This window comes from Crotalus tigris, unplaced genomic scaffold, assembly GCF_016545835.1.
Source record: "Crotalus tigris isolate CLP2741 ecotype Arizona unplaced genomic scaffold, ASM1654583v1 scf7180000017668.6805642782:7212621, whole genome shotgun sequence".
Classification (NCBI taxonomy): Eukaryota; Metazoa; Chordata; class Lepidosauria; order Squamata; family Viperidae; genus Crotalus; species Crotalus tigris.
In genome coordinates, this window is record NW_024096554.1 from 5,712,699 (window position 1) to 5,723,993 (window position 11,295).

General features: G+C 36.7%; 1 protein-coding gene across 6 annotated transcripts; it reads left to right on the forward strand.

Annotated features, from left to right (window-relative positions):
• The first annotated feature begins 88 nt into the window (after nucleotides 1-88).
• Nucleotides 89-10,987, forward strand: TOR1AIP2 (torsin 1A interacting protein 2). Of its 6 annotated transcripts, XM_039337156.1 has the most exons (6): nucleotides 2,325-3,331; nucleotides 6,187-6,350; nucleotides 7,274-7,759; nucleotides 9,170-9,307; nucleotides 10,036-10,191; nucleotides 10,291-10,987. In XM_039337156.1, exons 2-6 carry the CDS (start codon nucleotides 6,317-6,319, stop codon nucleotides 10,836-10,838), a joined length of 1,362 nt encoding a protein of 453 aa, XP_039193090.1. In that variant the 5' UTR covers nucleotides 2,325-3,331; nucleotides 6,187-6,316; the 3' UTR covers nucleotides 10,839-10,987. The 6 variants fall into 6 exon arrangements, with proteins under 6 accessions (XP_039193087.1, XP_039193086.1, XP_039193085.1 ...); XM_039337153.1 differs by lacking the exon at nucleotides 2,325-3,331 and adding an exon at nucleotides 89-217 and having other exon boundaries at nucleotides 10,036-10,987; XM_039337152.1 differs by lacking the exon at nucleotides 2,325-3,331 and adding an exon at nucleotides 238-372 and having other exon boundaries at nucleotides 10,036-10,987.
• Nucleotides 10,988-11,295: the final 308 nt, after the last annotated feature.

Genomic DNA, 11,295 nt, shown 5'->3' on the forward strand with positions numbered 1-11,295 from the left:
TTTGTCGTCCTCTTCCCCTATGTCTTCTTTACAGGAGCAAAGCGGTCGATTTAACACACGCCCTTGGTGAAAGTTAATTTGAACCTCTTCATCAGCCTATATTTTTGACGGACAGCCGCTCCTGGCCCGGTCATCTATGGCATGTCTTACTGACAACCTTTTCCTTTTCCGAAGAGAACACAAACTGATAGGACAGCAACAACAACAAAAAAAAAGAGTAAGACCATTTTATTCTCCCCCCACTCCTCTTATGGGTTGTCGCGAGAAAAAGGGTTGCCTCGAAAACTAACCCCTGATAAGTCTCCCAAACAGTACCTAGTCCACAATCAGCAAGTAAAGAGTATTGGCTCAACCCGGCATCTGCTTAAAAAAGTAAGTAGGTCACCGGAAGGTGACAAATATTAACCTCCTAATTGAATCAGCCAAATAAATAAATAAATACTTTAATTCTGAATCTTTGTATACCATCTGTTAATAAGGAAAAATTATTTGGAAAACAATATTTTGGAAACTGCAGTGTCCAAAGAAGGCTACTACAATTCAAACTCAAGGAATAAAGATATAGACATTGTTGTCTATTCTATATAAACCCAGAAAGATAATACTGAGATTCTATGGCCTAAACTAGCAACTGGCTAACTTTGCCAAGGCTGTTATGCACCATGTTTATTAGAGGGAGACAAGCAGGGAATTGAAAACTCCAGAAAAAGGCAATGACAAACAGCTTGGGCATTTTTGGCCAAAAAGACCTGCATGAATGTGTCTATGTAGTCTCCAGGAGTCAAGATCAAAGTAACTGAATTTTTCTTAACCTGTTATGTAAATTTATTATTATGCAGCAATCTTTGCATGCTCAGGATCTCTATTTTTTGAAGTTCAGAGATGTCAATTGGAACAATACAATCATTTATCTAAAATAGTAAAGATTTGATAAGAAATTCATCTCAGATACTGCTATACACTCTGAAATAGTTTCATTCAATAGTACCTGTTTTGATTATGATGAGATTCAATATTAGAAAAACTGAGACCAAGCTAGATGTATAGCATGTTATGATAGTTATTTCTCACTTTTTAAAATTCTACCAGTGCACATTTATCTATAAATTTCTATGCACAACTGTGATTCCAAATAAGTGTGCACAAGACTACATTGTTAGTGTGAGATCCTATAAATCTCTACTCAAGCCCCTTTGAGATCAATAGGACTTATTCATGGTAAGTGAATATATGTAGGAGTTCAGCATTAATATTTTATGTACTCAGCATTCTATTTACTGTATTCTTTTGATGCTTTGCTACCATTACTGTATCTTATTTTCTCCAGTATAATTCACCATAATCAAAGTTTATTTAGCCTTAAACCTATTTGCAATTCCAAATTTCTCTGTAAACTCAGTTTGGATGTAATTGTTCCTAAATAAATTCCTATATGTACAAAAGTTTATTTTATCCCATATTATTCAAAACAATTAAACCCCTCCCAGATTCCCCTAGAAATATCTAATTGATGTCTTAAGTTTATGTCCCTAGATATGTTCTTACAAACTTTTCTAATGAACTAAAATAACTTTAATCTTCATTAAAGATTCTGCATCATGATTACAATGCTGTGCTTTCCAAAGAAAATGTTTATCAATTTTATTAATGTCAGAAACCAGCATTACAAATAAAAGCATTACAAACAATAATAGTAATCAATAAAAATGAAAAACAGAATAATGTATTGCAATTCATGGTGGATTATCAGTGGGCAGTTAGAGTCTGCGTAATTTTGCATACAGCATAACAGAATTTGGCCACATTCAAAGAAACTATTTTGTACTGATAACGATAACAGTAGTTGCACGTAAAAGAGATCAGTATTTCCCAGATATTAGGTAAAATGTTATAAATTGAATCCGTGAGTCCTTATAGAAGATACAGTATAGCAGGATGTGAGCTATAGTTTCAATTGCCCCTTGTTCATAATGGCACAGTGTCAGCTGTGCTACGGGATTTTTTTGTATCAGCCCTAAGGGATTTTTTTGTATCAGCCCTCCAAAACTGCTGTGGGAAATGCTGTTGCAGCACAGTAGGGTTATTCAATATAAATATCTCATTTTAAAAGAGGGAATTTGACTCCTCAAATAAAAGTTCTTGGAAGAGCAAACCAATCTTGTTAGATTTCCAGATCTTTAGTATGTTGTTAAATACACTAAGTGCACAGGCTCAGGCCAACAACTGGATACCATATATCCTGATATAATTCTTGCAAACAAATTCAGAGAGGAACAGGAATGCCATACTGCAACCCTCTTCTATAATCTCTTCTGTTGGGACAGTTCTTGCAGTTTTGAAGAAATGGCTCAGAAAGGAAGAAAGCTTGGAAAATGATGGCCTGTTTCATCTATCCCTATTTATCAAACCTCCGCAGAATGATTGAAATTAAGACAAACATGATAATTTCTCCTTCCAGTATTTCTCATCTGCTATTGCTCTACCATTCATCCCCAATCTTCCATTTTATTTGGTATTCCAAATGAAATTCAGACAAAAGTATTGGTATTTGTGAGACCCAGCTGCTCTTTACATACTTACATATTCATATTCTGACACACTCATGGGAGCTATGATCCATCATAACTGAGTGCAAAGACCCAGAATTCAGAATTCTATATCCAAAGGCCATGTTTATTTCACTGTCTTTTTTGCAAATGCATCTTTGTGGACAGGCATCACTTTGGGATAAAGAATCAGCAATGCATTTGCTTTCAAAACCCTACAGTTCTAATTAATCCAAAGCCAGCAAAATTGTGATTTTTTTTTCGTCCATATGTACATACTATTAAAAAAGTAGAAGCCGTATTTTACTCTTTATCATTTTTAAGTCAGTATTTTGTCCTTCCAAAGAAAGCTATCAGCGTTCTATAGCTATCCCGTCCTTGCTCAAGAGATAACAGAGGCGCTGCTGAGTGAGGAAAAATCCTCCACAAAACAGAACATTCCAAAGTGGAATGAACATTGATCGGGGCGACAACCTTACAAAGAAACGTCATTGAATCAGCTATTGAAAAGACGGCTCCCATGGATTGCTTTCTCTCATAGTCATGGAAGAGTGGGGGGAAAAACTACACCTCCCAGCATCCCTCTGCAAGGTCTTCCACTGAGGAACAAATCATTCGGACGTTGCTAGGAATTAAGGATTCTGGGATTGTTGTGTGTTCGGCTTCAAGGAAGTTATTCTAAATCTAAGGAGTTTCAGTTTAGTTTTAGGAAGATAGAATCTGGATATAATCTTCCTTTTAACACGACGAAGGACGGAGCAACGTGCATGACTTTCTGCGGAAAGGTAAATCTTGGTTTTCTCGCTTTTATTTTTTGGTTGGAGAGGGGAGAAGGAAGAAGGGACGCGGTTTCCAAATTCCCGGTACTGTGTTGAGGGAGAGATTTACCTGCGATTATCTAACGACCGGTAGCAATTCGCCTGCATAAGGATAGCCTTTGCTGTGATGCATTTTTATTCCAGTCTGAGGCTACGAGTAAGCTCGAAGTATTTAAAAGCTGAAAAAGTAGCACCGAAAGTAGCTCTGAAACCCTCTGCAGAGCAACGAAGGAGATCCATTCAGTCGTTTAATAGAAATGTGAATTCCTGGGTTGGGGGAAGAGGACGGTAAGAAGGCGTTTTGGATTTAGCGCCCGCCGAAAGATGACAAGCTAACGTGGCCAAGGCGAGTCCAAGGTGAGAACTGGAGGCGATTTCCTGGAGGCTTCCTGGGCTATATATGTGAAAGACTCTTTAGATATTTTTTTCCTATTTCAGGTTAATTTCTCTAAATTGTAAGAGAAGATCATTCTCTTTTCCATTCAAGTACTTCTCACCTGCTTGGACATTATGAATGAACTAAATAAATAGATAAACCTAAAATACTGTCTCCATCTATGTTGCTCTTGCTTTTCGTAAAAGTTACCCTGTTTTAGTCCTGTTTTACCTGTGATGCATGGAAGTATTATTCATGTCTAGAAACAAACCAGATCCCATCTTCAAATAAGTGTAGCTTCTGCATAATCAGGGAATGACTTAGGGACATAATGATGGCTTCCTGCATCCTGGGACAAAGGACTGAGAGGGAAGTGCCAGCTCAGGATCTCAAATAAACTTCATTATTCTCTATATTATGGTCATACTCTAGTTCAGACATGTTGAACACAAGGTCTGGGGGCCGGATGCGGCTCGCGAAGCCATCCTGGAAACAGTGAAGGAACGGCCCCCCGCTGCTTTGGCCCTGGCCTAGGCCGGCTGGGAGCCAATGTACAATTTTGTGGTGGCCATCTATGCTGAAATGCATTCAGTCTTAGCTCCACAAGGCCGTCTGGAAAGAAGCGAGGAATCAGCCCCTGCTGCGTCGGGCCCGACTCCTGGGTGCATGCTTGGGAGGTGTCACCTTTTGTGAAGAATGAAGAAATGGACCATGCCTTGGCACTTGTCTTGGTCCCACCCTCTTCTGCCAGAGACCCTCAGATCTGTCCCACTCCTGCCAAGGCCCCCACAGGCACCCTTGACGCGAACGATGTAGAGCTGGCCATGCCCACCCAGTAGGCCACACCCAGTCCACCCACGCCCACCCTGTAGGCCGCCCCCCGCCCCCTCGAGGGCAACTGCAATGCTGATTTGGCCTTCAATGAAATTGAGTTTGACACCCCTGCTCTAGTTCATGGTTGTCCACCTGGGCTTGCCTGGGCTTTATGGAGTGAAGAGGAATTATCTTGGGCTGCACACATTAACTATATAATATAATTAATAGATAGATAAAAAACCTTTCTTTTGTTACATTTTTTTGTTATTTTATGAGGAGCATTACTAGCTGTCCAGGGCCACATGCAGGCCATGGGTAGGACACAGCTGATCTAATTAATCCACCCGGAGCTACCTTTTTTTAAATGATGTGATGAGACATGATCTGAGTTACCTGCAGTCCAAAATATTTAGGCATCATGTAAAGATACTTTAACTCAGGGGTCTTCAAACTTGGCCCTTTTAATGACTTGTGGACTTCAACTCCCAGAATTCCTCAGCCAGGCATGCTGGCTGAGGAATTCTGGGAGTTGAAGTCCACAAGTCATAAAAGGGCCAAGTTTGAAGACCCCTGCTTTAACTCAAGTGGAAGAGCGTAAACTAATAATGACAGTATCTGGTTTGACCAACAAGGCTAAAAATGGTATAATCCTGTTCCCATTCCTAATCTCCCAAACTGTTATGGTGGTTAACTATTAAAACAATCCTTTATAATAATACTTAAAACAGTCTATTTTTAGTAGACAAAAAGAGCTCAAATTTATTACACAATAAAGAATTACACTGGTTGTAAGAATGAAATAATTAAGCAAATGATTTAATTATCATAAATTAACATGTTTAGAGAATATGTAAACAATTGGTGAGTGATTTTAATCAGTTATTTCTATTGCTCTTCCTCCTCAGTTTAAATAAATTCATTTTGATTGTCATTTTGAGAAATACCTTCATTGTTTTAATAACATTTGCTGCTAAATAAATTAATTAGACTTGGTATTTGTTCAGGTAGAAATTATGAGAGTTATTTTAAAGTTCTTAAATTGTGTATAATTAAATTATAAACCATTATAATTTTAACCCGGATAAATAAAATTTTATAATTCTTTTGTTGTAAGTATTACTGAGCACTGCAAAAAAATTAAAGTTTGAGAAATAAAATAGAAAAGTTAATAAATCATTAATCTTGTTTCTGCACAAATAAATCAGTTCTTTTGACCATTGCTTCATTACATTTTGCAGCCATAATAATTTGTTACAAAAATATAATATTTTAATGTTTTGACATATTTCCTAATTCTTTTTCTTGTTTTCAGTTAATTTGTGGCTAATGAATACTATCCATAGATGCCTCAGAAATGTTTTCATGTTGTAGGAATTCACTAAGTTCTTGACAAATATTTCTTATAGAATTTTAATTGAAAATAAATAAGTTTCAAATATTAAAAATAAATGTGTAGAAATAGTGACAGAAAATTTATTGAGTTTAGTGCCATTCTAAGCATGTATTGAAAAAGTACAGTAAATTCAGTGAGGTATTCTCCTTTTCAACATAGGTTAAAGTTATAGTCTTAGTTAAGATTTCTTCACAAGTTAATTATTTTGGATGTTTATTTGAATTTTCTTTTTTTTAGCTGGGCAAGGTATATATTTTCCAAGAACATTGGGGAATATATCTAGAAGAGATCTTCAGAATAGACAAAATAATGTTTGCTGTTTAAGCAAGAAAGTAAAACTAATCAAATCATTGAAAGTTAAGAAAAGATGGCAGAGGAAAACAAGCAATCTGCTCAGAAAGGTATGGCTCATTGTTTTGCATATTATACATGACTGTTCAGAACTAATGGGACACATTTGTCTACATTGTTAAGAAGCTCTTAGGTCAAATCCACTAAGTGTCTTTAGGCAAGTCACTATTTCACAGTTCTACTTTGTTGTATGAGTTGTTGTATGGAAGAAATTGGAAAGAATAGTGTTAGGTATATTGACTTCAATTTAGGAGGAGGGGTGGGATTTACATTTGACAAACAAGTAATACTGTTAAAGATGGGAATTCATTACATTTAGAAAGTAGCAAGTGGTCAAGTAGCAATCTAGGTACTTTTGTTCAATATACTTTCTGAAAATAGTACAGTAGTGTGAGCATAGTGTATGTGGTAGGTCCCTGTTTTATAAATCTGGACTTTTCCAGTATGAAGTGGTTTTTCCCCCTGTCTAAATGGATAGCAAATTGGTAGCTGCAAGCTGAAGGAATAGTGCTGAGATCATTTATTCAGCTGGAGTCAGTCGAGTGTCTAGCTTTAAGTTACTGGAGGGACATAAGTGAATCAACTGTAAACAATTAATTTTTTTTCTCAGAAGTTTAAAAGAAGTCTTACAACTTTGAAATCCTTGACAGAAAGATGGGATATAAATATAGAGAGAGCATTGGTTGGCAAAAACAGAGATTTTTTTTTTTTTTTTTACTGATGTAAGATACTTTATAAGCTATCTTTCAGGCAAAAGCTTCCAGTGTGGCCTCTGAAGAATAAGAAGGCCAATGTGAAAATAAAAATTATTAAATTACTAAAAGAAAGCTAGAAACTGGTGAAAAATAATGATTTGTGATAATTCACTGGAGATTCAATGCTTTGCTTCCTTTATCCTGGAAAGCAAATAGTTTTCTTGAGCACATAACAACTTAAATTACTGAAACCATATTTTGTATGTTGTCCCATACAGACCTCCCTGAAGAAGAAAAAGAAAAGTATATGTCAGAGAGGCAGATGAATCTTCAGTCCCCCTCTGTAGAAAATATCTCAGCCAGCCTTCAACAGGATAAGGCAGAAGAAGCAAAAGAGGATTCCTTGGTAGAAAACCTGTCAAATTCTGATGAATTTCCACCCGGAACCGAGGCTACTGATGCTACAGGATGCATTGTAGGGCTTCCATCTGATTCTGCTGGTTTACCTGATAGTTGTGTAGATTCAAATTTGTTGAATTCTTTACATGAAAAGACAGAGTGTTCCACCCATACTGACCACCTAGATTCTCAGAAAGAGGAAAAATCTTTAACGGAAACTGTTCCAGAAGATAAAATCAATTCACAGGGCCAGCAAAGCCAGTACTCTCCAAAACATACTGAAGAAACAAAAGAAGATGGTTTGGACAAGGAAAGAGAAACAGTTCAACATCTTAAAGGTACAGAGAAGGCATGCCCGATTGCAGGTAAAACAATTAATGAGAAAATACAACAGCATATTCTATATTAAATTTATTAAGTATATTTTAACTGCAAACATATAAGACACATGAGGTTGGCAAACTCCAATGTCAAATTAGACAAGTGGAATAAAATATTTGACATTGGTTCATATTCTAATTACATTTTCTAGTTGCAGTTAGTGCCAATAAGTACACTTTTGTTGCAGTGGTTCTTCAGATGAGAGCTTTGCTAAGATTTATAAACTTTAAAGAGTAAAGGTTGTTAAAAATCCCTCTTTTTTAGTGCAAGTTTTAAGGAAAGACATATCAATCTTGGTGTCCAATAGACTGAGTGTCCTATTTAATTCTTAGACTTGCTATAAAATCAAAACAAAGCTGAGTAAATAAGCCATGCAGTAATTAATGAAATTCAAGTCTTGATAATATCATTTGTAGTTATCCTAACTGTTTATTTCTAGTTTATTTACTGTGTAAAACAAAGGGTGTTAACACCTAAATCAAGTAAAATGAAAAAAATCATCTTGCTGTAACTAGGGACCATGAAATCTTATTTAAAAATGGTATTTTAATACAGACTTTGCAGTCCAGGAAATGTCTAAAGAGCTTATACAATTGAAATATTGTAAAATATCGCAATACTTCATTTACATTTACTGCTGTTTCGATGGAATTGTGTATGTTGCACTTCTTAACTGCTGCATATCTACAGAAATTAATAAGACTGGGACACCAAGATAGTTTGCTAAGCTGCGACTTGCTGAATAAATTATGGTGACTGGGTTCGCACCATAAAGTAGGAACAAATCCAAAGATATTATAGAATGGTTTGGTATGATATTTCAACTTAAACATAGAATGGCCAGAAAACATGAAAAGGTTGAACTATTGCTGAACTTTTGCTGATTACTTACAGATTAAGTAATTAAGTACAGATTAAGTACAGATTAATATTTACAGATTAAGGCAGGCATCTCCAAGCTGCAGCCCACTACTGGGCAGTGAGCTGTTCAGAACCAGGCCACGGAAGCACCTGGCAAATGGTGCATGCACATCCCCATTTGCGTAAGCAGCAGGTGAATCGTGTGCACTCCATTTGTGTGAGTGGCAGGCATGTGTGCCCACTGCTCGTGCAAATGGAGCTGCACGCATGCGCTTGCTGACTACTTGCAAGGAACCATCCCCTCTCCCCGCCAATCCGAAAGGTTGGGGAACCCTGGATTAGGGCAGTTTTCTGAACTTCAACTCCTCAGTTATTAGATTGTAACATTCATAACTCATATCCATTGACATGTAGTGAGGAATTCTGGGAGCAATGGTTGAAAAAGCTTGCTGTACTGATTGGTAAAATTGTATAATTTCATATAACTGGATAGGTTGTTTCTCATAATACTGCTATGCTTTTTTTTTTTAAAGATGTACCACATAGGACATCCAAATTAGTGCCTGGAGTCTATTCTCAGAAGACAGTTGAATGCTTTACACCACAAGTAAATCAACAGAACTCAGTGAAACAGCTAATAATAAACTATTATCAGTCTCTTCAAGATAATGGTAAGAATATTCTTGATTTTTTACAAAACTGATCAAATAAGCCATACAGTAATTCATGAAATTCAAGTCCCGATAATATCATTTGTAGTCACCCTAGCTGTTTATTTCTAGGCTTATTTTACTGGGTAAAAAAAAGGATGTTACAGCTAAATCAAGTAAAATGAAAAAAGCAATACTTTGCTGTAACAAGGGACCATTAAATCTTCATTTAAAATTATATTTAATACCTTAGAGGCTTTGCAGTCCAAATGTGTAAAGAACTTCTTTGTTTATGCATGTGCAATATCATAAAACATCACAATACTCCATTTACTCTGCTGTTTTGATGAAATTGTGCAGGTTGGGTTTCTTAAGTGCTACCTGCCTATAGAAGATAGTGACACTGTGACATAGTTTGCTAAGCTATGACTAGCTAAAAAACTATGGTGCCTGAGTTTACGCAAGGGATTTGGTAGAAAAAAATCTCTTAAAGCCAAACAAAAGACATTAATGCTATAAGCGGGAATTGAACCTGAACTCTTTATATATTAAGTAGGGGTTGACCTGATGCCTGGGGGTGGGAATTAGTTATTACTACTGTCTCAAGATTGACTCCTTTGAGATGTGAGATATTTCCATTAATAATAAATTGCTTAAGTCTTTGGCATGTGACTTTTGTCTTTGTGTGATGTTGTTTTCTGAATGGCTTTCTCTGTCTTCATTCTCTGTTCCTTGCCCTTGATTATTAGGTTTTTTCTTCTATGGAGTTTTTCTGGCAATAACGTTCGTGTTCATTGCTATAAGTTGCCATTATTGCTACCCTTTACGCCCTCCAAATATGCCAAAAAATCCAGTGGTGGAAGTCTTCTTATCAAAGTTTGATCCACTGAAAGACATCTTCCCAGGTCAGAGCCCTCACCTGTGGGGACGAGTACGGAAAATATTGCAGAAACACCTTAATACATCCTACCACACTGAACCAGCTATCTTAATCTTTGCTGCAGCCCAGGAAGCTAAATCAACTCTGAAGTGTCTGAGCACCCAGATTGCCAGTGCCTATTCATCATCCCTGGGAGGCAGCACAGTCCATGTAGATGGAGCTTCTAAATCCACTCTAAGCAATGATCTTGCAAAGCTGACAATTGATGAGGAGCTGAGCGTTGGTTTCCATGGAGGAGGAAAGGCAGCAGTAGTACATCAGTTTGAATCCCTGCCTGCAAGTTCCACCTTAATCTTTTACAAATACTGTGACCACGAGAGTGCTGCTTTCAAAGATGTGGCACTGATTTTGACAGTTTTGCTGGAGAATGAGAAGTTGGATCCTAGCATTGGCCTACAGATTGTGGAGGAAAATGTGCGGGATTTCCTCTGGGCCAAATTCATAAACTCTGATTCACCCAGTTCTTATGACCTTATGGATACTGACAAGCTAAGTGGGCTCTGGAGCCGCATATCCCACTTAGTTGTGCCTGTTTGTCCTGTGCCATTTATAGAAGATAATGGCTGCTTTCAGCAAGTGGCAAATAAAGAAGATTTCACTTTTAAAAATTAAAGGTAAAAGTGGAGCCCACTTTTAAACCTTCCTTTTACAGTCTTCTGAAGGATTTGCACAAATCAGATTTTTTTTTTTTGATTGCTTAAACGGACTAGAGGTATTAAGAGGAAACAAGCTGATTTTAAATAAATATGCATTGTGATGTTGGTTTTGATTATGGCTTTCATAAAAAAACAGAGAAATTATTGAATTGATTTTATAGTTGAGTTGGCATTTGCAATGCAATTTAATGCAATATTTTTAAAGATGGGTAACTACTATAATTTGCACATTTATATATTCATAACAAGTTTGCCATTGGAGGAAGATGGAAAGACTACTCCTAAAATCTTTCTTATGAACAGAATGGTTAGCTTAACCTAGAACTCCTGATTGGCATGTGAGAATTCTAGTAATTAACTAGTGATTATGTGAACTTCTATTCCTAAACAAGCACTACAAAGTTCAGCATATT